Raw genomic sequence first — 26,170 nt, 5'->3', positions numbered from 1 at the left:
CAAGCAGCTAAAATCTACATTTTACACGGAGGGTTATTTATTTAAGGGAAAACAGCATTCAGGTTGACACCGTTTTTTACAAGATATACACATTTTGTCACATATGAACACCACATCCTCTCTCAAACAAAATCAAATCTAAAACACATGGAACACAACGGAACAATAAGTTAAAAGTTCTGTATGTGTATACAGAAAGACATAACAGCAAAAATGAACAGCATATTCTACAAATATACAGAACATAGGGTTGTCCAACAAAAAGGTAAACAGGCGTGACTCACAAGTGCCAATGTAGTTATTCATGGGAAAAAGAGGAAATCTAACTATATATGATAAAAAATCATTTGTGCAAAATGAGATCCAGGATAGAAAGATAATGCTGTGAGTCTCTGGATGTATGGTTTGGGTATATTGTATTGTCCTGAAAAAATGACATAAGAAACAAGTTTATTAAACACACTTCTTAATATATATGTGGACTCGGGGGATCAGAGGAATACAATGCAAACATTTTGATTACAGTAATTTAAAATGTGTGCTTGATGAAAACTGCCACCTGCTTTCTTTTAATGACTGAAGGTACAATGATGTAACAGCAGCTTTCATGCAACTGTGTGCGGCTTGTCCTTCCCTTCCAGCCCAACTGCATGTTCTGCATTTAGACTCTGCTCATTTTCCACACTCAGCAGTGTCTGTGGTGTGTTTTCAGCAGATTCACGGCTCTCAAGATGACCGTTTTGCACCAGAGATGGACTCAGACAGAAGAAGGTCTGGTTGGTGTCAAGCACATCCAGACCAGTCGTTGTACCCACAGTATCACTAAAGATTGTGTTTGAGAAGACTGAGTTAAAAGTGAAGGAGGAACCAAACAGTGACTCCTGCACAGGGGATTTGGGCTGGTCTGTGGGAACAACTGTGGGGTCTCTGGGTGGTTTGACAGGCGGAATAGGTTCCGGCTCACTGTTCTTAGTGTCTGGTTTTAGATCCTGACTGGCCGTTTTCTCCTGATTTTTGCTCTCTTCTGAAACCTGGACCGGAGTCAGGTCAGTCTTGATTGCCACCTTGCATTCACTGCTGACACTGGAGCGTCGGGATGAGCCCTCTGCTGTAGAAATGACACTGCTGGCACGGGGGAGAGTTTTGGGTGACCTACCCCCTTTCAGCCGCCCCTCTTTCCCCAGAGGAGTGGAGAAGCAGTTGAGGCAGCCAGACATTGAGGATGACTTACCCTGAACATACAGCACTGTGATTGGTGAACAGGCGGAAGCGCGGGTAGTTTCAGCTTTGCTGTCGGTCAGTTTTAAACTCATACCATTGAGCTCTGGGTTTATTTTGCCTCCTGAATCTGATGAGCGACGTGTCACCTTCCCTCTTGACCCTCTTCGGATGCTTTTGGTGCCCCTTGTGAGCCAGAAGTCCTGAGACAGCACAGGATCTTTCGGTTTCTGGACATCTGCACCCTGACGGTTGGTAGTGGGCATGGTAGAGGCTTTTCCCTTGTGCTGCTGCTGCTGCTGCTTTGTGTTGTGTAGGGGGGTGGAGGTTTCACTGGGTGCCTGGTAGGAGGAGCGGCGTGATGGAGGCTGCTGGACAGGGCTGCTACCGTTTGACCACGGCTCATTCTCCATGCTCAGGCTGAACTCTCCACTGCTCTCACTTTGGGCTCGACTCTGGACCCCATTCAGCCCTGGAAAGAGATGATGTGGTTTTCTTAAAAAGCTGTGATACCTTACAGATAACAATAAAAACATCATGAGAACACCTGACAGCTGTATGATATTCCTAACGGCCACCAGGGAGCAGCAAAGTGAAATCTTCCCATGCTGGTTGCCGACCTCGATGATCAACATAGAGATTAATATGAAACAAGGTCATGATTGCGATTTGATGGATTTACTCTAATTCCTGAGCTGGCAATACATCTGTATGTTTGCTGAATCCTCTAAATGAGAATCCAGGGGCTTGTACCGTGATGCTGAAGCTCGTCATTGTCCTCAACTCCAGATGGTGCAGCACTATCGTTTGAATCCTTGTCTGTGGGGCATAAAATGAGAAATCACTGAGCAATTTTAAGCAACACTTTTAAGCACTTGTTGCTTCTACGCTTAAATGAGAAAAGCTCATGAGAGTGCTGCTGTTGTTCTACGCTATGCTTTGATTTAACATGTGACAAATGCAGATGATAGGATAAGAAAATGTGATTCATGGATGCCTCTACCTGTCACCCATTGCTCAGAAACATCTGGATCAGTAGCATTGTTGGTGCAGTTGAGATGGCCAGATGGCAGAGTGGTGGGATGATGAAGGTGGAGGATGGACAAGATGGAAGTGGTAAGAGATGAGGTCAGTGGGTCCTTCCTTTGATCCTCCATGTCAGCCTCTGACCCTTCCAGCTGTTCTGAGCTGTCGGCCTGTCGGTTCGCCTCAAACGGGGTTGAGGGATAGGATAAGCTGCTCAAGGCTACGTTATTGGTCGAAGGAATGGAAAAAGTCGGATGTGGATTGGGGATAGAGGGGCAGAATGGTCATGGAGATTGTGAGGATTGTTTTTTCTGTAATGTGGTCAATGTAGAGACAGTGTAGAAGTATGACATGATGTCCTGAATCACTCTGAAAGAAACTATATCTGGTTACTGACAAAACTAATGCAGCACCAGTGTCTTCCTGCAATGCAGCATTTCTATGACCTCCATTGTTCCAATAAAATACCCTAGATTGTCTCAGACACAGCTGCTCTGCTAAAAGCTCTAGACAGAGTTGCTTAAATGCTTTGTAATGTCATAATAAAAAGGTTAGTTTGGTGACATGAGGTTGGCATGGATGGACACATCGCTAGCATATGACCTCTAATTTTACACCTTGCTGATAACAATGAATCGCATTTATGCTACATTAGCATTATACATGCAGTACATGATGTAAAAAGCATAAAGCAGAAGTACAGCTAGAATTATTGAGGCAGGAGTAGAAGAAAAGGCGACAGTCAAGATGAGACTGCACGCCGGACCACAGTGTTTCTTACACATGGAACGACGGAAGAGGGACTTGACTTTGTCTCTGTCCTTCAGCCTGTTCCTCATACGGGGAAACATTTTCAGAGTGGCTTTTTAACATCAAGTGCGACCACATGGGAGGGAAACAGAGGAGATGGATGCAAGCACAGAGAGAGAGGGAAGCAAGGGAGGAGGGAAGAAGGAAGGGAAGGAAAAGACAAGGGAAAGAAGGAACCAAAGCATGGTGGGAGGAGTGAATAAATACATGAAGACAAGAGAAAAACACAGGGGAGACATACTGAGGATTGTTTGAGAGTAATCACACACCTCATGCATCAAGAAGACTGACACTTTGGACATGATGCACACACAACCTATGCTTAATTTTTAACACACCGAACTGTCTTCTGCATTATTAGAATTGCATTCTGCACACATGAAAACTTAACGAGAATATTGAATTTTCTCTTGCAGTCATGCACATTTCAAGCAATGACTATTTTATTCACTTGATAAAACCTGATTTAAGAGTTTCTGTCTGGCATTCACTGTGTGAAAGTTGTGTATGATGGTCATGAACAAACAAACACGTGCACATGCAGTGAAGTGGGTTTATTTTAGAAAGAGTTTTTGCATTTCATTTAAAAATACTGAAGTAGTGTGGGTGGGTTCTTTTTTTATTTTGAAAAGATGACTGTCCTTCAAATGCTGCTTCATGTGTTGATAAGACCCTCTGTACACTGGCTGCCAGCTGGTCCTCAGATGAACCCTCTCCTGCATGATCTATACACTTTGTCTTTGTCTCTGATGATGCTCTGGTGAATCTGAGAAGGTCATACTCACTGCTGTTACGCTGGGGTGAGATGGCATCACCTGCTGAGGTGGAGGGTGAGCCTCCAGAGCCATCTGAGCTGATGAAGGAATTGTTGTCGTGAGAGGAGAGATGGGATTCTGCAAGGCCAGAGTGTGTGGGGGTGGGCGGGCACTCAGGTCCATGCTCACGACTGCTGGATTTCATCAGCTTCTTTAGCTTCAGAGTTATCCAGTTACCACGTCTGAGGAAGAGCAGATACACAAGAGAAATGACAAACCATACAGATATAAGACACACAGGAGAGTAAGCTGGTCTGCACAGAGCAAGTAGTGAAATAATAATGTTCAGATTAAACAGTGGGCACTTAAAGCTGCTATCATCAATATTATATTAACAATGGACTCCTGCACATAACAAATGATTGTTCTGTGTTGTGTTGTGTTGACAAATCCATACAAAACTAATATGCAGTATGGCAGCTCATCTACGTTTCACACAGCATTTTATCCTGTTCCAGCTCCTTGTTTCGGTTTTATGTCCCTAAACATTACTTTTTTTTTTTTTTTTACAAATTCTCACAGTTACAGCTGGCAATTGGTCTTGTGGGAAAAACTCTAAAATAACAACCGTACAGAAACCAGCTCAATGTCAAACTGCAGGGAGATAAAGTTTGTGACAAGCAGGTGAACAAAGTGGTGCAGTTAACAGCTTAAGCCTATTTCACTTAAAGAAGTTGGTGGAGACTAAACCAATGCTAAAATGAGAGTAAATACTGATCAAAAACTGTTGCTCTGTAACAGATTGATTTCTTAAAAATAACAGCTGTTTGCTCACAGATTTGCCTTTGGAATAATTTTTTTGTATGAAAATGGGTTCAAAATACGGGCTGCTAACCAGTAAACACCTTCAGACATAAAGAAGTGTATATCTGTATTACTGACTGCACTATGTATCTGAATTGAATAAACAACAAGAACTGAAATCTACGTGAATTTTTAAAACAGATATTGTGTCCCATCACTGTAAATTAAAATGTGGAAACAAATGAGTATAAAATAGAGATGTGTTACTGATACAGGCAACTTACCTACGAGGAGGTGAGGGCTCATAAAACTTGTACTGGTCCATTATCTTTTCCTCCAGCTTCTCCTTCTGCCTCCTTAAATCATTAAGCTTGTCGCTGAGGCAGAAAGAAGCAGAGAGCGATGATTAATAGATACATTTTAATTAAAAGTTTGAGGGCGCTGCTGAGTACTCTGGTATTTTGGGAGTCGTAATGGAGGTAAATATTTTAACAGGGTTGCTTACATGTATCAAACATTGAGCATGTTAGTTCATTACAAAAGTACTGCAACATGCTCCAAATCAACAGAGTAGAATTCATTTAATTAGCTTTTTCTGGTCACAGTATTAGTCCCTTGTGCTTACATATACTGTCGCTCTTCAACATGAAACAGATCCTTGCTCTCCATAGTCTGCTCCAACAAAGTCCGGTTCTGTAGCATCAAGGTCTCAATCTGACTGAGCAGGTGACGATTCTCCTCCTCGAGGTTGCCCTTCAACTGGCTTAGCAACTAAGCATCACATAGACAAGAAGGCACGCATGTATATGTGTAGAAATGTATGAAATCCAAGCAGTTTGTGGCAGTTTGTTTTTGCTACTGACACCTTTTCACTCACTATGGGCTCATTTATAAAGTACTGCCTCTTGACTAAACAGCACAACCATGGCTAGAAGTGGCAGGTGGACACATTTGTAACTAGAAAAGCACTCGGAGAGCGCATACCTCCGCCATCCCGTTTGTTTGTCTGTCCGTCTGTCTGTGTCCGTGTGTGTCTGTCTGTCTGTCTGTTAACAGCATAACTCAAAAAGTCATGGACGGATTTTCACCAAATTTTTACAGGATGGAGTTATGCTGTTAACAGACAAACAGACAGACACACACACAGACAGATGGACAGACAGACAAACAAACTCCGGTGATTACATAACCTCCTGGCGGAGGTAATAAATGGAATCAGCATGTAGATCATTTTTCAAGCGCCCACTTCAGCCAAGATGTCCCCAGAATTTTTACCATTTGACTGTTAGTTGCATCTGAATCAGCCATAGCTTCAAAACTGTGCGCAGGAGTGCAGAATTTCTTGTTTTGAACTAAATGTGGTTACTGCAGATGGCTAATTTTATAAAATCTTCCACCGAGTTGTAAAATAAACACATTTTGATTAAATAATTTAATTCTTCGATTTTGTTCATTTTTGCAATGTCACAGATTAGTTGTTCAAAGCCTGTCAGAAAGTTGAAAATCTGATGATTCTTTCTATATTTACAGTTTCTGGCTCTGATAAATGGTGTCATTTGGGGATTGTTTGAAAACAACAAGCCTTTAACTGGGATTTAGAGGGTTAAAAACTCATTTAAATGGAGTTAAGAAACGCTGCAGCAGCCATCATAGGGCTAGCGTTAAAGATTGTTTTTATAGTGTGCACTCACTTTTTCAGAGATAATAGTTGACCATTTAAACCATTTACATGTCCATACCTCACACTGGTTGGTGATTTTCGTGGAGGCGATGTCCAGCTGCTGAAACTCCTTTTTGAGCTTGGAAAAGTCTGCTTCCAGCCAGGTGTGCTCCAGCTTGGCCTCATTCAGCTGACTCTTAAGCTGCTTGTGATCCGCTGTCAGCACCTCATTATCATTAAGAAGCTGACGGTATGTCTGGTTGAGCCTTTAGAAAGGAAAACAATGAATTTTTGCTTTCATCTAAGCCTGCATCTACGCATGTTCTGGTTGTGTACTAAGATAAGATAACAATTACAATATGTACAAGGATGAAAAATGAAAATGAATAAATGCAGTACTGACACACTATAGCCAACAGCAATATATAATGGCTTGAAAATAAATGTAAAAGTATTACTAGAGCATGTATCCCGTTTTGCTTTCTCACCAGTCCTTTTCATCACGGAGTCGGCAACATTCAGCTGCAGTTGTCCTGTGTTGTTCTTTTTCCAGAGCCATTCTCATCTGCTCCTCTGTCAGGGCTTTCTCCAGGTCTTCTAGCTTCGTCCGCTTCCGTAACAGGCTGTTATATCTAAATACACCCCAAACACACACGAAAACAAGCAAAAACAGATTTTGCATCACATTAGTTGATAGCGCCTGGATATGGGGATTTGAATGGTTCTTAAAATGTCTGTTAGTTCAAAGCAGACTTAAATCAGTGGATTTACAAAATGTTTCCATCATCTGCAGCCTCTCTGCTTCTTCTCTCGCCCACCTGTCCTGCAGTGTGCGATGCTCCAGTTCCAGTGTGCGGTGGGCGTTTTTCAAACAGCCATGTTTGCCCATCAGGGCCTCATACTCCATGGCCTGTCGCTCATGCAGAACTGCCAGCCGCTCATGATCTCGTAGCAGCTGCTCGTGAACGCCGCGCAGCTCTTCACGCTCTCGTATGGCGCTGTCCCTCTCACACTCTGTCCCAGACTGCTGCTGCTGCAGCTGAGCGTTCTGGGCCACCAGGGAGGCACTCTGTGAATTCAGCGTTGACTTCTCCACCTGGTGCAAGAGGCCAAGGAGTTAATGTAGCATAAGTAGCTTGTGTGTGTTCTTGGCAAGACTAGAGGTTTATTACAGAATTATGTAGAAGCTGTTGTGCAAAGTGTCTTATGGGGACTGGTGTGTACTGTAATGACACCTGGAGGTTAGCGTTGTGTGTCTGCAGGGCTGTGTTGTTCTCCTGCAGAGAGGCGGCCTGCCTCTGCAGGGCCAGAATCTGAGCCTGCTGGCTGACTGACTGACTTTCCAGATGCTTTAGTTGGGCCTGCATAGCCTGGCGCTCTGCCTCCAGTGTCGCATTCTGCAGAGGAGGGGAGAGGGGAGGAGAGATAACAAGATGAGTAGGTAGTGTTAGCTTTAGAACAATTGTGTTCTATTATCAAGATTAAGTCAGCATCAAAAGGAAATCTGCTATGTAAAGAAGCCAATAATATATTCTGGCTGTAACTGAATACTAGTGTGGCTATTCTACTGGCCAGCAGAAGCCTGACATTAGGCTGGATCCAGATGAGCCAGACTGGGCAGATTGATCACTTGCGATCACTGCACAATGCATGATGGTCAGATTTCTGTCTGACTTGTTGCCAACTTGTATTGACGACTAGCAAATAGTGTCTTGTGAGCAAAAATAACATCATGATTTAACAGCTGATTGGTGTAGATATTGACTCAACAATATGACATTTTGTAGCTGATTTACAGAGTTTTTCATTTCATTTGTCTGATTTTGAAGGTTTACTCTACATGTGGGGTTGATGATGACATCTATCAGGCAGAGAGGTTGAAAACATTTAGATTACACACTAAACTGCTCACAATATATAGTTGTAGTCGAACATATATTCACCCTGAGATAACGTAATTAATTAAGTATTTAACAACACCAGAGCTTCAGGTAAGGATTGTGAAGATTGTTAAAGTAACATATTAATTTGAATATCTGACAGATCAGTAATATAAGCTGTCTTCCTGTTTTTGTTTCTAGTGTATTTAACTATTCGTTAGTGTTTTCTCTTTATTTATATAGTTTGAAACAAACAGGTTTGATCACATGTTGCTTTACATGAGAACTGATGTAAAATGGGAGATTGAATAGAAATCACAGATTGCCTGTATAACATTTTCAAAGGCTGCCTGTCGTAATTATAACTATTAGGGACTGTGTACCACCTCATATGTGTCAGAGAACATTCAAATAAAATGATGTGTTTTTAAAAGTTCCTGTACAAAACGTCCATTTTGTGTGTGAAATTTCAACTCCCCTTGTTGCTGCCAGTTGTTCTAGTCCTCTTTCCAGGTGAGTTCACCTTGAATAAGCCTACTTACATTTCTCTCAACCTCAATGAGCCGGTCTTTGAGCTTCAGCAGCTCCTTGGTAGCCTCCTGACTTTCACGCAGCCACTCTCTCACAGTCTTGCCGCTCTCTCTTGGAGGGGTGGAGCTGGATGTCATCCACTCCTCCTCCTGCCTCTGCTGCAAGGCCTCATAGCTCAGCTTCACCTGTGTGGAGGAAAGAGGTCAAACGCTGGGATCTGGACAAACTAGCAGTTTTTGAAACTGAATTTTATGACGTGACTTACAGTCTTCAGCTCCTGGCGCAGCTGCTGGTTCAGGGAGGAGGATTCCTGCAGACGAGCCTCCAGAGCAGCCATCTTGTCGTCTTTAATCTGCAGAGACCTTTTAAGAGACGACTCCAACTCTGACTCCAGCATTTTGAACCTGCTGGATATTGAAAAGAAGGAATTTGAAGACACAAACTTGCCATGTGTTGTTATGTTCTCTTCAGTGGTTACAGGATGAAAAGACGTAGCTCCAAGTTGTTTGTATGCACCTGTTGTCTGGTGTCTCTTGTTCAGCCTGCTGTGGACCCTCCTGGTTCAGGAACTTCATCTCCAGCTCATGGGCCAACCTCTCCAGTTCATTGTCTCTCTGCTGGGTCTTCAGCTTCTCACTCACCAGCTCCTGAGGTAGAGTAAGTTTTTAAGCATACTACCAACATCGCTCCAGTGATGATAATTCTAGTTGACTGATCGTCTTTGTCCCAGCTGAAACACCTTGAAATAATTTAACGGATACATCTGTATTCCTCACAGGGTGAAATATAATTACTTTGCTGATCCAGTAACTTTAAATACCTGCAAAACTAATGATTTTCCCATCAGCCTCAGCCATATGTTGTGCTTAGTGCTAATCAGCACATGAACACACTTAAATAAGAAGATGAATGTGGTAAGCGTTACACATGCTTAGCACCAGTATTTCCATTGTGTACATGTTAGTGTGCTGATGTCTGCATTTATCTCAAAGCATCACTGTGCATACAAACAGTCTCACAGAGCTGCTTAGTGACATTGTTTGTTAGCTGGATAAATGCAGTTTTGTCAAGGTGCAGCCTTCACAAAATGGCAGTGAGGAAACTGTGACTAAATTCTGACTGTGTCTTTAAGTTTTACACACAATTCCAAAAGCACAGGCTCAAATGCTAACTCTCCATGTAATTTAATCTACAGGCCAACCTAAGCTAAGATTTACCATAGAATCAGCAAGCCATTGTTCTAGGGACACTCTCAGGCCAAGTTGAGTCACTATTGTTTATATGGCACATTTAAAACAATAAATGCTGTCTGAACAAGGAATAAGATTGCAAATTTAACAAGTTAACAAGTTAAAAAAATGAGATTAGGACTCTACAATATTGTTTATTATACAATTATACATGAATAACTTAAATATTAGGGTGAAGAACCTATAATAGTATATACTATTACTTGAGTAATTGAAAAATAAAGTATAGAAATCGTAAAATTATACAGAAAAATCCTGTACATCCAAAAATTCATTTGAACAAGCACTTGGTGACAGTGTTCTGAAAGATAATCATCTGGCAAATTTATTTGCGTTGATGCAAAAAGAAAAACCCAAAACCCCTTATCAGATTATATTTGTTCTGAGTTCTTTTTTTCTTCATCAGCTTGTGTGCAGTTATTTGTTTGGAATCACAGTACACATGGGGACGTTTGGCATGTGTACACATACTGAATGCAGTCAATGCAATGCATGATCACTACTGCTGTAAAAAGGTATCTATAAAAGCAACGTATTATCTGTTAAATGCCAGGCTAAGGGCAGATTTTGTATTCAGTTCACCTCTCTGAGGGTTGCCAGGGTCCTCTGGTCGATAGCAGCTTGCTTGGTCAGTTCTCTGTTGTCTCTCTCCAGGCCTTTGACCCTCTCAGCAGTTTCTCTTAACCCCTCCACCTCCTTCACTAGAAAGCGCATCTCCCGTTCCAAGCTAGCCATGCAGACATTACTGCTGTCTAAGTTGGATTCCTGGATCTCAGCCTGAAACAGAGGAAAGCAGAACAGAAGTCGTTGTATTCAGTCTTCCAAACATTAGCTAAGCAACTGAAACCTTTTAGCCAGAAAACAAGGCTACCTACCTGCTGCCGGAGTCGTCGATTCTCTTTTTCCAGCTGCCTCTTGTCTCTCTCCAGAGCCGAAGTTTCATGCTCCAGGTTCTGCTTCTCTGTTTCTAGTTGCTCAAGGCGTCTTGCAGAGATCCGAAGTTCTTCTAAGGTGGCCTGCAGACTCTGGTTCTCTGCTTCCAGCTCCTGAACCTCTGCCTCCAGACGCTGAACTTTTCGTTCTTAGGAGGTGGAAAAGGGTAAAATAAACAAACTTGTTTATAATTATTTGATAATTTGACTACATATCTGTTTATCTGATCTGCGGAACTCACCAGTGTTGTCGAGGGAAATCTGTAGGTGCTGATTAACTGTGTCCAGAGCCCTGCACTTGGCCTCTAGCCGCTGTGTGTGCTTGCTGGCGTAGGAGGAGCGTGTTGGCAGACCTGTGAAGATGCTGTCATGGCAGGGACTGCTGCTGTTCGAGCCAGGGGAGTGATCACGTGATCCAACGAAACAATGGAGCCTATTGTGATTGTTTTCTAAGACTTCCAGGTCAGACATCACTTCTTTGAAGCGCTCTCCGCTGCCTCCTTCCTCGAGCTGTCCTTTCTCCTGAATATGAAGGTCTGGAGTATCTGTGAGGAAGATCTCGCTCTGGACTCCCTCCAGCTCTTCTGTATGAAGCTGCTGGTGGCAGTTTGAATCTCCATTCAGCAACTGTTGTGTCACTGTACTGAGCGGGTGAGTGTGGTTCCCTGCATTTGAGCAGGAGGTTTGCAACACCGAGGATTCATCTATTGATGAGGTACAGTTCTTTGTGCTACACATCACCTGCTGATTATGTTTGGCTTGAGTGCTGTTATTAATAGTAGCGGCTCTGAGCTCCTCAATGGTTCTCAGGAGACTTTGGTTCTCCTTCTCCAGCTTCAGCATCCGACTACGTGTCCTCTCACTGACCTCTTCACTCAGAGTCTGTTGGCCTTTAGACAAACATACTGACAGTTTTTTTTTTGGAGTAAAAGACAAGCAGTAAACAGATGTAGCTCAGGTTAGGGGAAATGTTAAGATGTTAAACTCTTTACACCTACTGTGAATCTAATTCAGATTTGTTAGTCTAAAAGAATTGGCAATATATCAGTAGCAGCTCCCCAGAAATAGTCTCTCCTTTTGTTGAGGATAAAACCTGAGAGCCAAAACTGCAAATTATGCTTTTCTGTACAGACACTAATAGGTCTATTATTTCTTGGAGAAATTGGATTCTACCACAGTTGCTTTGAGTGCATGTAAACATTTACCATTACTTACGACTTAATATAGATAATTCTTAATTTTCTGACAATCCTGAATAAATTATTAGATTAAAATCAGTACATTTTGACCAGCTATGTGTGGGGGAGGGTTTAAAGAGTATGATTTAAGTTATGTCATACGACACAATATCACTATGTCCAAACTGCATACAAGAATTTTAAAAGGCACATTTCTGACTTGTCTTTCAGGAAGATTAAAAATCTAATAGATGGAAGCAACCATGCATGTACCTATCTACATGATTTACAAACCTGCCTCCTCATCTACCCTCACTGTGGCCTCCTTTGAAACAGACTTGTTATACTTCATCTGAACACCAGCTCTCACCCTGGCAGTTCTCTGTGGTCTTGGAGAGCTGCTCTAACTCCCAGCCCAGGTGTTGAGACTCCTCCATGCTTCTCCTCTGAGCCAAACACAAAGCCAGGTTCTCCTCCTGCAGCTCCTCGATGCGCCTCCGATCTGCCTCCTTCTCCTGACAGAAAAAAACACAGATATCAGCAGACTTATGAGAACAGAGTCCATCCATGCACTGAGTGGACTAGATGATCATTAAATCTAAAAGAGGACTGAGGGATCTAATGCAGAATTAAAAGTGCTTTTAAAATTATAGTACTATCAACACAAAACAAACACAGAAGCGTCCTCCTTTTGTGAGATGACTGACCTGCTCCATGTCGTGGACCCGGGCCTTCAGCAGCAGACTGTGCTTCTCCAGCTGGTGTATTTTATCTGAACGTGCCCTCCAGCCTTCCAACTGATCCTCCAATACCTCTTTGGTCTCCTGGAGCACCCTGTTATCCTCCTTCAGCTCCTGAGACATAAAAACATCTTTGGCTTTAGATATTTAATGAAAATATCTCAGCAGTGACCTTACATGTTCTGTCCTTTTACAATCTTGTCACTCTTTTGTCTCTTTTGTCATTTAAACATTCTACAATATTGCAGGCAATTAGTTTCATCCTCTCCAAACATTTGTTGTCAAATTTTAGGTCTCAAAAAATTGGCAAAACATTTTCTTTCATCAACCTCCACTTTGGCCTTGTAGAACTCCATCTTGTGCAGTTGCTCCCTGTAGCGTCCCACTTCACTCTCCAGCTTGTCCGCCTTGATGGCTCTTTCTCGCAGGGCGTCCAGTTCGTCCCGGTAGGTACGAGCTGCACGTGCATCCACAAGCAACTGGGAGTTCTGGTGATGTTTCAGACAAGATAGCAGATTAGAGCAAAACCCTGAAAGCAAATGCAGCTCTGCAGTCTTTATGGTGGTTAAGATAGGGCTCATCAAGTGTCTCTCTTAATTTCAGCATGTCAATTTAGTATATTTAAGCTGCACTAACCAGTGTTTGTATATTAGCAATTGATCGAATTACTACATGTATGCAAAAAAGATTTGCATATAGTGATAAACCCACAGAGACTCTACTGTTCCCCTCAGCTCTTCTGTGGTATTTAAGGTCATTGGTTTGGTTTTGGAAGCTGTTTTGGTTCAGTCTCACAGCACTCATCTTCTTTTAAGGTGTAGCAAAGCATTTTACAGCAAAAAAAAATCTTTAATGGGGCTAGCACCAAATGGCTAACAGACTAAGTTAGTAACAAGCTGTTGAGGCATTAAGTTACTAAAGATGTTGTTCTCAGTAGCTGCTAGAGACCAAACATGGAGCTAAAAGGAGAAAGAATACTGGCTTGCTTTTGTCTAGTAGCCAAAAAACTAAAATAATACAGAAATAAACCCAAATGTTGCTCTGTTTTGGATGCTGTGACTTCTGTTGTCACATGTTTATCGTGGTAAACAATGATACACAATCAAATTTTAGGTGATAATAAAAAGTTGGGACGATAATTTTTCCATTGCTGCCATGTGAGAAACATTTGGTTGTTGGAGATGTATGATGCATGCAAACTAGCACGGCCATCTGAGCCACAAAGCTTAAACAGTCCGTGTGTAAAGGTTTAAACGTGCCGTTATTAAGCGCCTCCCTGCAGCAAAGTATGATGTTCATTAATCTGCATAAGCTGCAGAGAGGTCAGGAGTTTACTCTGTGTCACCATCACAAGGAGCTGCGATTTATTCCTTGTGTTTTCTGAATTCAGACCTCCTGCTGGATCCTCTTCAGTTCGGCCTCCATGTTCTCCAGCTCGTGTCTGCAGTCCAGCATCTGCTCGCTTTTCTCCTCGCTGGGGTCAGAAGTGCATAAAGAGAGACGATCAGGTTAGTATGCAGTAATATATGTCAAATTGATAAATAGTCCCTTAGGACTGTTGCTGCAAAAGACTTGTGAAGAACAAACATACACATAAATAATTGTGACTTTAGGGTTCTCATGTAAAGCTCATTAAACAGCACTTAATTTTTTTTTTCACGTGTTTATGAGAAAAAAGATGTGTGTCTTTAGAGAGATATTGCATATTCAAGATGGATTATGTGTACAAAAGAACAGTCAAAGGCCAGTTCAATTCAAAAGTGCAATATCAAGTCAGACCTAATCCTTTTATGTGATATTATGTCTGCTCAGAGGCAACAGCATGTGAATTTGAGCAACTTAACAAAAGAGGACAATACAGCGGAGAAGATGGGTGGACAGTAAAGACAGAACTTGATCAGATCAGGTTTAGCGTGTGTGTGTGTGTGTGTGTGTGTGTGTGTGTGTGTGTGTGTGTGTGTGTGTGTGTGTGTGTGTGTGTGTGTGTGTGTGTGTGTGTGCGTTGTCTGCAGAAATACAGGACGAATGTGGGTCAGTGATAGTGCACAGCCATGGAACCTGCCAAGCAGGCATTAATGTGGGCCAAACTCCGCAGGGCATCGCTTATCCTGTAGTATGTCTCTGCCTCTCATTCATTCTCTATTGGTAGCTCCAGACAGGAAAGGCCAAATCTTTACCAATCGCCACCCTGTAGAGAAACTTCACAGTATCTAATCCAACAATGTTTTACTGTGAGAGTAAAGCTGCTCACATCTCGAGTCTGTTGCTTTGCTCTATAAACCTTTCTGTAAATGACAATGTATTATAGTTTTGACAAAGTTTTTAATGATAATTTCTGGGATTTTTACTTTAGATAACGCCAAATGATACCAACATAAAGGGCATATTTCAACAAGCGCTGGTGACTTGATTGACACAGATGTTGGTGCTCCTTTATATTCTATATTGATTTACTATACAGTCATTTGAAAGACTGGCAAAGTTCTAAAACCTAAATCACAACAAATAAAGTGTGTGCAAGTGTTAAGCAGTGATTTTATAAAACTGTATTTTTCAGTGACTAGTGGTAAAAGATGGTCTGTATTGCAAATTAATGCTTCATAAAGCGAAATGCTTCCGTTCTCTTGTTTGTGTAAGACATATCTTCACTTTTAAAGTCCTTTTTGTCAATAAACAAACAAAATGATTCCTTTACAGTCCCGTCGACCGGGTACAGTACTTACACTTCTTGTCTCAGTCGTCTGATCTTTGCCTTGGAGTCCGCTAACTCCACGGCCAGGTGCTGCTGATTCCCTACCTGCTGCTGCTGCTGCATGGTGGGAGATAAACTGGCGGACTGTGGGCTGGAGGGGCTGCTGAGCAAACTAACTACACCTTCCTTTTCCTGCATTAACTCTGCTATAGTCTACAGAAAGGAAGGGAAGAGAATGCAGCAGGTTAGAGATTATAGTTGGAGAGAACAAATAAGACATGCTAAGTTTCTTCTTAATAGCTGTGCCATCAGTGTAAACAGAGAAATTTCATGCTTTTTATCAGTATATCTTCTACACAAAATGCAACTTTGTGTACAAAATCTGTTTGGATTCTGATTGCTATATTCACAGACAAAATGCATTTAATAACTGTATGTATACATGAGATTTAGGTACCTCCAGATGAGTGTCCCTCTGTTCCAGCAGGCGTTGGAGGTGAGTTGCCATGTTCCTTGCAACTGTCTCCATTTCATCTAGGTGAACCTCACTGGACTCCAACCAGTGCAGATCCAGCACATTCTCCTGACTGTGGGTCAACTGGTAAACACGGGAAAGGACAGTCAGAGTAGTAGGAAAATACTGATGCAGCATAAACACAAACACAGCTATACATTAGCTGGTTTACAATACAATTCAAAGCACATGTTATAAAAAGTCAGATACCTCCTGGATATGTGCAGCTATTGCAGCTTTTGTCTCAAAGTCAAGCGTCTGGATCCTCTCGATGTACTCCTCTTTCTTCTCACACTTTAAATAGTCAAAAATGTACACAAATGTGACACCCAACAACCATCAGATGCATGTGAAGCATGTGTTCATGTAATGATCTTTAACAGTCAGTCAGTATTTACCTGGACTGCACATCCCAAGAGTAACAGCAAAAGTTTCTTCATTTCATCCAGACTTTGTTCTGTGTGGAAGAAACAAAACTGAATGACTTTACATTAAATCTACTGGAGCGAAGTATGGAGGACTGCTGGCGTGGATTTAAACTAAATAGAGTGCTGGCTAGTGAATTTGGGTCACTACTTGCCAAAGCCTTGCCATCACAAGCCAGTGTGGTTATCAGACTGATAGTGTGCAATTGAATTAAAACTGTATTGGTAAGTGCTAAAACTGTCTTTCAGAGATGACTGAAACTATTACAGTTTAAAGAGCCTTTTTCAAGGAGACAGACTGTCATTGTTAACTATTAAGTAACAATAATCAGTGTGCAAATGCAATTGAAAAGATCAAATACTGTCTTCATCCAACATTTTATTTTTAAACAAGCACATGACGGTATGTCTGCATTACATTATGTCTCTATGAGAAAACAAGCAGCACATATTGAGAATCAGCAAACAGCCTAATCAGAATTTCTGCCAAATAGAAACTTAGCAGCTCCCATAGAGGGAAGAGATGAGGAATAGTCATCAAGTAGTTTTAAAAGAGCATACCACAGTAAGGAGTCTTGCCAAGCAGGAACACATTTGGCAAAGGAATCATGATTATTTGTCTCAGATTATCCTGCAAAAAAGAAAAGAGAAACAGGAAGGGACAGGGGAGATGGGCAGAGAGAGAAAAACAAGATGAGGATAGAATAAAACACTTCTTGCAACAGAGCCAAAGTGCTTGAATGGACGGGGACGTATGTATGTACAGCACATAGCAGCTGCTTAAACACATGTATAGAAACACAGCCAACTAATGGGTGAGTGGTCTGAATGGGTAGATGACAGAGCCAGTTTCCCCGGTGTTGTGGTGAAATCCTCAAAGACTGTGGTGCCGCCTTGTTTCAGGCTATGAGTGGCTTTCATACAGCATGTGTAAGTGCTGGTGTTTGGGCGCTGTGGATGAGGGATTGTTGATGGCTCGACATGAGGAACAATGAGCAAAAATCAATTAACTGTGACTAACTCACATGTGCAAGAAAAGCTACAGCTGACTACGACGCTTTATCCTTTGATTCAGTCCAGCTTGCAGATGCACTCAAAGTTTCTCGTGATTACCACTGTGACATTTGAAAGGAAAGTTCATCTGACTGTCCAAAAACTTCTTTAAATCTTATGTACAAGTATGGAGAGTAGAACTGAGCGACAAAATGACTACTCAAGCTTTTTGTTGCATTTTATAGCTGGTCTAGTGCATTTTGAAGGCTATTTTACACTTTGGAGTTTTCAGTTTTATCTGAAATTAGAGTTGTGAAACCTTCCCGAGACTGTGATTGAAACTATCGAACTCGGTAGGAGGTGGTCTTAGTCTGGTTAATTTCTTATTTGAGAAAAGTTGTTGGACAATTACAGAAAATTATGCAAGATTACTATCAGAACTGGAATAATGAAGCACATGACAGATGATGAGGCCAAGTTTTTGACTGAAATAGGGATCGACGGCATTATAAAGCTGGAAAAAAATTATTAAAATGTTGACATTTTTCATGTATTTTTGAAAGTCACCTGAAGATAAAGAAGCTGCCTACTGACTTTTGTGATCAAGTCAAATCACCACTTTTTAATATTTTGTTCATAGCCCATTTAAAACAAGAGCCAAAGTGCTTTCAAGTAAAAATACATTATGTTTGTATGGCAAATTAAGCTAACAGGGTAAATTACAGTGGTTAAGGCCCTATGGTGTTCTTTATGGTGTGATTTTACCCTACTAAATGTATATAAAAACTTTACTTGACTATAATATATAAGAAAGAGAGCCCATGAGACCCTACAGTGTTATTAAATACGAAGAATAACTAACTGGTGCAGTAATACAGTGAAGATCCTTCTGTATTATTGAATCCGGAGTCTACCACAAAATTTACAGATACAAATTTGGGCGAAACATCTCAAACAATTGTTGCCAAAAAAACTGCTGGTCCTCAGAGGAGGAATCTTGATGATCTTTATGATTAAAAAAAAAAATCAAGCTCCTGCACTCAGTCAAAATTTGGAAGTGATTGGAACTTTTTGTTTCTGATCAAATACCCTCAGAAATAGTTAGGTTCCATCCTTTTAGCCTCACTACATTTTGCAGATAGCAGATCTATCTCCAATCTAGCAGTAGCCAGGATAAAATGGTCTGCACTTAGAGTACCTTACATACTTTATATAGTGCATATCTTCTTCAACATTCTTTCTCACTCACTCTTTCACACACCAAGGACAGTTGATCACGTAGTTAGCGTACAACAAAAAATACCACGCGAGATGCAGCTTCAGCACTACATTTGGTCAATAACATTAAACATCAGATTGTTAACCTTGCCACCGCTCATGACATTAAGTTTTAGCTCAAAGTTCCACTTGTTTTTTCAGTCAGTGCTGCAGTCAAGTTCTTCAACTCTAACCAGCTTAGAGCTGGTTAGAGAATAAAAATGAGCTTAGAGAATAAAAATAACCAAAAAAGACTGGAGCATTCCAAGCTGCCCTAGCTGTATGGTACTTCATTAAGATCCATTACAATATGGCAAAAATCTTAAAAATGCAGTTTGTCTTAAAGATAGGCCTAAAACAAACAACTATATCTGATTTACTTCCTATCATGTTATTCAGAGTCATTTTCGGTAAGATTACAGTAAAATGTCACCAAAATGAAAGCAGACAGTCATCTTAAAAACATAATGTAGGAACTGACTGGATGCGCTGTTCTTATGGTGTCACTTGATATGTGTAAACAAAATAATAAGAACCCACTGCTTCTTGTCTGAACTTCATTGTCCTGTATTTTGTGAAATTACTTTCCCTAAGAGGTCTGAAAGCTTAGATTAAATTGTCCTTAATTAATCAGCCACAGAAAGAAAATCCAAGATTCCCACATCACTGGTGTCTGCCAGTGAATCTCGTGACTTTATGCGTCACTCCAAACTAAGCTGTGTCTGTCTGGCTCTCCGCTGCGCTTTAAAATTGCTGCTGTGCTGATTGCACAGATGTTGACTGTGCTGATATTTAGGCCATGTTTCCTAACAACAACTAGTTGATCTTCGGTGCCACAAGTGCTACTAAGAGACTTGGTGTGTGCGTGCAAGATGCAAAGTTGAACTAGAATCCAAAACATACCTAAATCCAATGTAGAGAGAGACTGAAAGCTTAGCAGCCTGTAGCATGCATTATATAACTTATAATATGGCTGAATAAACAAGGAAAGGAAACATTCAAAACTTACCAAATAATAGGTCTTGATTTGCTGGACAAGACAGTTCAGATTCTGGACCCTCTGACTGGGATCCCTGCTCACTTTGTTTGCACCCTGAGGTGCCTCTGAGGGATTTCTGAAAACGAGAAACAAGATGAATTCATTTTACTTGATGTTTCTGTTATTCTCATTCAAACAAATGGCTGTCAGTGGGATGGGGTGAGAGGAAGCCGCAAGCTGGTAGAAGTCTTGGCTCAGGGAACGTCATGAAAACATGCATGAGGTCGCTATTCATTCCTAACTTTAGCCTGAGTGACGTCAGTCCTTTCAGGCACAGAACTGGAGTGTTTTGGAGCCAAATGGGGTGGCATTAGACTTTCCACCCCAAAGAAATGCTTTAGCTGGATTCCTCGACTGTTGGCTAGAGCCTACTGTAGTGTTATCACTCATATCACGCCTTAGTGTATTCCAGACTTCACCTTCAAGACAGGACATCTGATGTTGCTGGCAAACTGACTGAGAAAGCAATAGACCTTTTTAGTGTGTATTTCTATTTCATTTCAGTGTTTATTTAATCCATACCTGCACAAAATAGGGAGACATGCTAAATGGGAGAGTTCTGTTAGCATGTGCATCACTATTTTAGTCTGCCTGCCTCTCTCTCTGCTCTGTTTGTCCTATTTCTGCACTATTCCCCCTCCCATCTGTGTCCCAGTGGCACTAAACACCAGGCCATAATCCCAGAGGGTCTCCCAATCCAGGAGATTATCCCGCCTCGTCCCCTCCCGTCGGTGCAGGATTGTTTTGCACTTAGAGCTGGTTATTGTGACCCTGGGGGATAAGTGGGATGAATGGACACTGTGGACTCGGGGTGGCCAGACAGCATTATCCACAAGTGCACTGCTCATCACTTTTCCCCCCCATTCCTTCCTCACTTTGCAGTTTCTTCAGGTTCAATTAGGACGGTTGATGTTTAAAGTGTCATTTCATTAACATGAAGCCTAAATGCACATCCACCACTAGTTAGTGTTTGATAAGAAAGAGGGTAATTCCCCACAGAACATAAGGCAACCAAATCATAATCTCTTAAGTAGCATCTTGACGGTATCTATGATGTCCTTCATGTTTCGGCAGATCTGGTCCATTTGTTGCCCTTCAGGTCATCTATTTGTAGGTTTTATGTTAATTCTAGCATTTTTTGAGAAACTAACCTGTAGGTAATGAGGAAGTTACATTTAAAGTCTGCTGCAGACTACAAAGATCCTCTTTATTGCTGCACAGCGACAAAGCCGGTACTGTTGGTGTCTGGATAAGAATGCAAGCAGATGATTCAGAGTGTTTCTGCTGCAGATGGCATGACACAAGAAGTCAACTACTTGTCAAACTCAGATGGATGATTTTGATGGACAATACTGAATATTTCATGCAGGCATGACCAGGTGCCATACTGAGTCTAGCACAGCTTCAAAACACAGTCTACTAATCCAAATATCCATCTGGACACTGTTTGCAATCTGGACTGGAAATATGACAAATGGCTTCAAAAAACAAGTGACTTACATTTGAGTCATTATGCCATTCAAGAAGACTCCATCCAGCAGTTCAGAAAAATCCAAGTGCACGCCTCCATCATTTGGCACAAATGTCTTCACCTAAGCAGCACAGAGCACACAGGATTTGAGGCTGATTTCACAGTTTCTAGGGGAGCAAATCTGCTCCTGCGGCATTACTTACCCAAGTGACAAGTGGGCTCAGCATGAACTGATCCAGACAGGGCAGAAAAACTCCACTCTCCATCGTTACCAAGCTAATACACTTCAACAGAACATCCAGGCTGTTTCAATCAAGACAAGACTGACAGCATCCGAGGACATGCATTTCCTGCTCAGAAGTGATCCAGGCGTGCAGAAGTGCAGCACACGTCCATCCTAAATCAGAGTCCTGACAATGTGGTGAGAATTGTCGGCGTTTTCGCTCAGAAACTCAAGAGATGTGGCAGTTTTTCCACCAATATCAAACGTATCCGAATGTTGTCCCGCAGCAGCGCACACTCACTCATCCTCCTTGGTCCTCTGCTGCAAAGGCATTTGCCGTCAGTCGCCCCAACCCTTCCTCCTCCTCCTCCTCATCCTCCTCTTCTTCCTCCTCCTCCTCCCTGCTCGTCACACAGAGTTAGTTATTTTCTAACGAGTAAATATTTTTTTTAAGGTGGCCCTTCAGCCTAATATGTAAACAAATTTCCAGATAAAACTTGATCTAGACGTATTTAGATGAAGTGATTCCTGCTGTTGGGTTCGTATACTGCAGCAGAAGTGCTAATAGAGCGATCTGACATATCTCTGCCTTTAATCTGTTACCATGGCGACGACGACCCCTCCCCTCCCCATCAGCAGCAGCCTCTTTTTCACACAACAAAAGCATCAGTTAGCACACACACACGTACACACACGCACACACACGCACGCACACGTTAGTCACTTAGCAGGAGATGAGTTCTTTCTCTTCAAGAAAAGTCCGAACAAACTAATATAAACTTAAATGGCAATGACAACATTTAGTAAAATTCTGAACGTGTTTTTTTTTTTTTTTTTTTTTAAATCTCACTAATATTCTTTGCTTTATTGGCATGAAATATGTGAACAAAGTTAAATTCCCACAACATTATACAGTAGTCTAATGATTTTAAACAGAAAGATGTGATTTAGGAAGTAAAAATATTCATTTGAGTATTAAATCATGTACTTTTTTTTTTTATCCAGACAGATACCCATAAATGTGATAAGGTTCTTCTCTGAATACAAAGTCTCCCGAACTGTGCCAAACTTTGGTTACCAAAAAGTGGCTCGTCATCATGCTTGTAATATGGAACAGCACCACCTTGTGTTCAAAAGTGGAACCAAGTCTGTCACAGATTTTACAAATACGGTAAAAACATAGGCGTTTCTAGCCCATTTTTGGGGGTGCTCAAGCACCCCTAAATTGAATCCCAGCAGCCCCCAAATTATTATTATTTTTTTTCAAAATTGTATTGCATGTCCTTTTTTTTTTTAAACAAACCAGAAAACTTTCCCAACTCGGGCTCTGAGCCTCTACCTGCACAGACCTAAGCGCTACCTCCCAGAGAAGCTCATGTGTAGTAGTGGTGTAAGTACCTGGTTTGAACGAAGGTATGTGGCACAATTCTTAACTTCTAGTACTCAATACCAACACATTATTATCATTACAAGTCCTTCTTTTTGCTGCATTTAATCATAGGTCACTGTTTATGTTGTTAGGTAGGAGTTAGCTGACGGTTTTTCTAGCTAGCAAACGTTACAGGTGGTCAGTGTCTGTTTGAACTGGACTGAGAGAAGCTAGCTGTTGTGTCAGTGTATGTGTTAATATTAAAGCCAAGGTGCTACTGACTAGCTAACTGACTGGATGCCCATTAACATTATAACTCCTATTGTGTGTGTTTGTGTGTGTGTACAGACAGACAGCCTCATCATGGACGTAAGATTCATCCATCCATCCATTCTCTATACAACGCTTTATCCTCAGTAGGGTCACGGGGGGGTGCTGGAGCCTATCCCAGCTGACTCGGGCGAAGGCAGGGGACACCCTGGACAAGTCTCCAGTCTGATTTTTCAAAAAAAAAAGAAAGAGTCAGGTTCAGGTAAGAGTGTAAGATCAAATGGTTTATCAAGAGTAATGTTGTAAGGTGGATCAATGTATCAAGGTTTATATCTCATATTAGATATGACATGCATTGTTTGGTTATTTTCCTTTAGGTTGACAATACAAAGAGAGAGGACATTATTTATTCATATTCTTATTGGTATTTTTTCATATTTATGTAATTTTTCATCGAGTTGAGTACAATCTATTTGTGTATAATTGTCAGTCCAAAGAGGGAGAAACGGAAAAGGGGAAGGAGAGGAGAGAGTGCAAGGTCAGGAAGAACCAGGTAAGAAAACAAACAGAGAATAGTGGCACGCAGAACAACTGTTAAGATGACAAAGAAAAACATCCATTCACAATATAATTTTACATATATGTCATGGAGGTTATGTGTTCTCCCCACATTAAATGCTTTCCAGAAGCACACTTAACAGATATCAGTGGACTTCATTACATTTTCCTCATTATCAATATGCTTTACTATTTGTTTAATTTCAAAGCTATACAATCAGAAGAACAGGGAGAGACTCTGGGAGATGAGAGAGAGCAGACCAGGGAAAGAGATGCTGTGCATCGCATTTCAAATGAAAGTCAAAAAATAAGTCCAAGGTCCATTTTTGGTTTTTTTTGGTGCTCAGTATGAGGGGCTGGTTTACTCCATAAACATACGTGTTGTTTGTGTGTATGTTGAGGAGCTGCTGTATCTAAATGACTCGTCTTTTCTCAGAAATTAGGGTTACGATATGTTTCTTTATAGATTCCAGTGCATTCCTCCTTTGCTGTGACTCAGCATTTAAATAATCTTTATCAGATTGGATGGTTTAGTCACAGACTTTTTCAAAAAGTGTTATGCTTTTCTTTCACAAATGTGGGAATGAAATTGTGTTAAAATGTACATAACAGTGAAATTGATCTTGCCTGGCCGGGCACCTCTGGGTGCTCATCACCCCTAAGCCTCTGATCCTAGAATTGCCCCTGGGTAAAAACATCAATAAAAACTTTTAATAAAGCATGTCTTTACAGTATACTATAAACATAATGCTCTTCAGATAAATTACAATCTATAACTGTGTCAACTCATTTTCATTAACATTTACAAATGAAGAAGCCTCAACAACATCTTAAGGAACCAAAAAGAGAAGTCCACTTGCCTTTTTTCTGACACTTTTTACATTCTGCTTTATTCCTCAGAACAAACCCTGTGTCTTCATGAGGAGTTGTAAATCTCTCTTCCTGTAGATTCATGTCAAAGTCTTTTTAGCATAAAATTCACAGCTAAGAAATGCTGGTAGATGAAGCACAAAAAAGACATTTTTTCTGAAGAGTTGTATTGGAAGATATCCACTTTATTTGGCTGTTAATGCCTGGTTATTAGCTCCAGATAAACACATTTTGCTCAAACTAAAGGCCATGGATTCTGTCCCTGATCACTTCCATTGGAATCATTTTAGAAAGGGATGTTTAAACTGGAGGAATGAAGAGAAGGATTGACCACAGCAAACAAGACCTGTTCATATGGTCACCTAACTGCTGTTTAAAGACAAAATAATGAACTTGTCCTTTTATTTTTATTAGACTGCTGGACCTCTGTCCGTCTGTGTGATCCACAGTGTGTTGGTCTGGTTTTTGTTGTGAGCTTGCTGCAGGGTTTGTCTGCCCCTGAGTGGCCAAAAATGATCCATGCAGCCCTAAAAGTTTTAATGGCTGTAACTTTTAGTTGCACAGATTGCACAAACTTCATATCAGAAGGAATTCATGTTTTCATCTATTTGTAGTGTAAGACAATTACAGGTCATCTCGTGGACACATTAGTTTTGTAATGATGTGGCGGATGCAATTTAAGACAATTACATAGCACACACTGACCTCATTAAATATGCTTGTTCACATTGGTTCCAAAAGTCTGGATCCACCAGTGATAATGCTTCTGTTTTGCAAGTGGGTTAAATTAATAGAACATTTTTCATCATAAATTATAATGTTGGTTCAGCATTTTGAATAAAGAAATAAATCCCGACAGACAGCATGCATATGAGCTGTAACGACTCCGCAGGTTTGTGCAGAACCTGATAACGTGCATCATACCAGCATGATCTGACAATTTTTCAAAGAGCTTTTTGTGTTGCCAGGAATGTCCTGAAGTGTCCCATATGTAGGTTTAAGGTCAGGTGACTGCACAGGAAAGTGCAGGATAGTCATCAATCCTAGGCCTCCTTACAAGCATCCTTCTGCTACTGTCATAAATCTCAGCAGTGGATTTATCAGTAAATAGTAAATAAATCACCTTGTTTTTACTGATTAGTCTTGTGATGGTTATTTAGCAATTTCTGGGTCTCAGTGAACTCAGCTCGATGTGCTAATCTTCTAACAGGGTGCTGTGGTCTGCCTTATCGTGCTTTGGACAAAACTGATCCATTTTTCACGAAACATTTTAGTGCTCAACACACTGTCCCCTTTAGCCATATATCCACTATCTATACACCACTTAATCCCCATTAGTGATTGAGGGGGGCTGGAGTCTATCCCAGCTGACTAAGGGTGGACAGGTCACCAGTCGCAAGGCCAGAAATACAGAGACAAACAAGCACCCTCACATTCACACCTACGGACAATTTAGACTCATCAATTAACCTCAGCATGTTTTGGACTGTGGGAGGAAGCCGGAGTACCCGGAGAAAACCCACGCATGCACAGGGAGAACATGCAAACTCCATGCAGAAAAATCCCAAGTTCAGGCCGGGGTACAAACTGGACTAGGGATTTTCTAACTGCAAGATGACGATGCTAACCACTGAGCTACTGTGCAGCCAATGCCCCCTTCAGTGAAGTTATAATTTCCTGCAAAGAAAGCTCCTCTTTGTTCAGA

General features: G+C 41.3%; 2 protein-coding genes across 5 annotated transcripts in view; one reads left to right on the top strand and one right to left on the bottom strand.

The window, feature by feature from the left end:
* Positions 1–26,170, top strand: part of LOC110958511 (inositol 1,4,5-trisphosphate receptor-interacting protein) — a 74,080-nt gene that overhangs the window by 21,414 nt on the left and 26,496 nt on the right. The gene's annotated exons all lie outside the window — the stretch shown is intronic.
* On the bottom strand, positions 16–21,934 carry ccdc88aa (coiled-coil domain containing 88Aa). Of its 4 annotated transcripts, none has more exons than XM_051946373.1 (28): positions 21,379–21,934; positions 21,205–21,296; positions 19,675–19,780; positions 16,977–17,046; positions 16,389–16,447; positions 16,201–16,284; positions 15,934–16,074; positions 15,508–15,689; positions 14,177–14,258; positions 13,114–13,272; positions 12,752–12,898; positions 12,415–12,559; positions 11,109–11,771; positions 10,810–11,015; positions 10,517–10,711; positions 9,201–9,331; positions 8,950–9,091; positions 8,696–8,869; positions 7,509–7,670; positions 7,092–7,369; positions 6,762–6,905; positions 6,353–6,539; positions 5,239–5,384; positions 4,898–4,990; positions 3,840–4,051; positions 3,026–3,106; positions 1,972–2,037; positions 16–1,690 (listed from the first exon to the last, which is right to left on the bottom strand). In XM_051946373.1, exons 1-28 carry the CDS (start codon positions 21,439–21,441, stop codon positions 606–608), a joined length of 5,295 nt encoding a protein of 1,764 aa, XP_051802333.1. In that variant the 5' UTR covers positions 21,442–21,934; the 3' UTR covers positions 16–605. The 4 variants fall into 4 exon arrangements, with proteins under 4 accessions (XP_051802333.1, XP_051802334.1, XP_022061396.2 ...); XM_051946374.1 differs by having other exon boundaries at positions 8,950–9,088; XM_022205704.2 differs by having other exon boundaries at positions 11,109–11,756; positions 21,379–21,933.

Source organism: Acanthochromis polyacanthus, chromosome 3 (genome assembly GCF_021347895.1).
Source record: "Acanthochromis polyacanthus isolate Apoly-LR-REF ecotype Palm Island chromosome 3, KAUST_Apoly_ChrSc, whole genome shotgun sequence".
NCBI classification, from domain to species: domain Eukaryota; kingdom Metazoa; phylum Chordata; class Actinopteri; family Pomacentridae; genus Acanthochromis; species Acanthochromis polyacanthus.
Note: the sequence above shows the minus strand (reverse complement) of the source record. Positions and strands in the feature narration are given on the sequence as shown.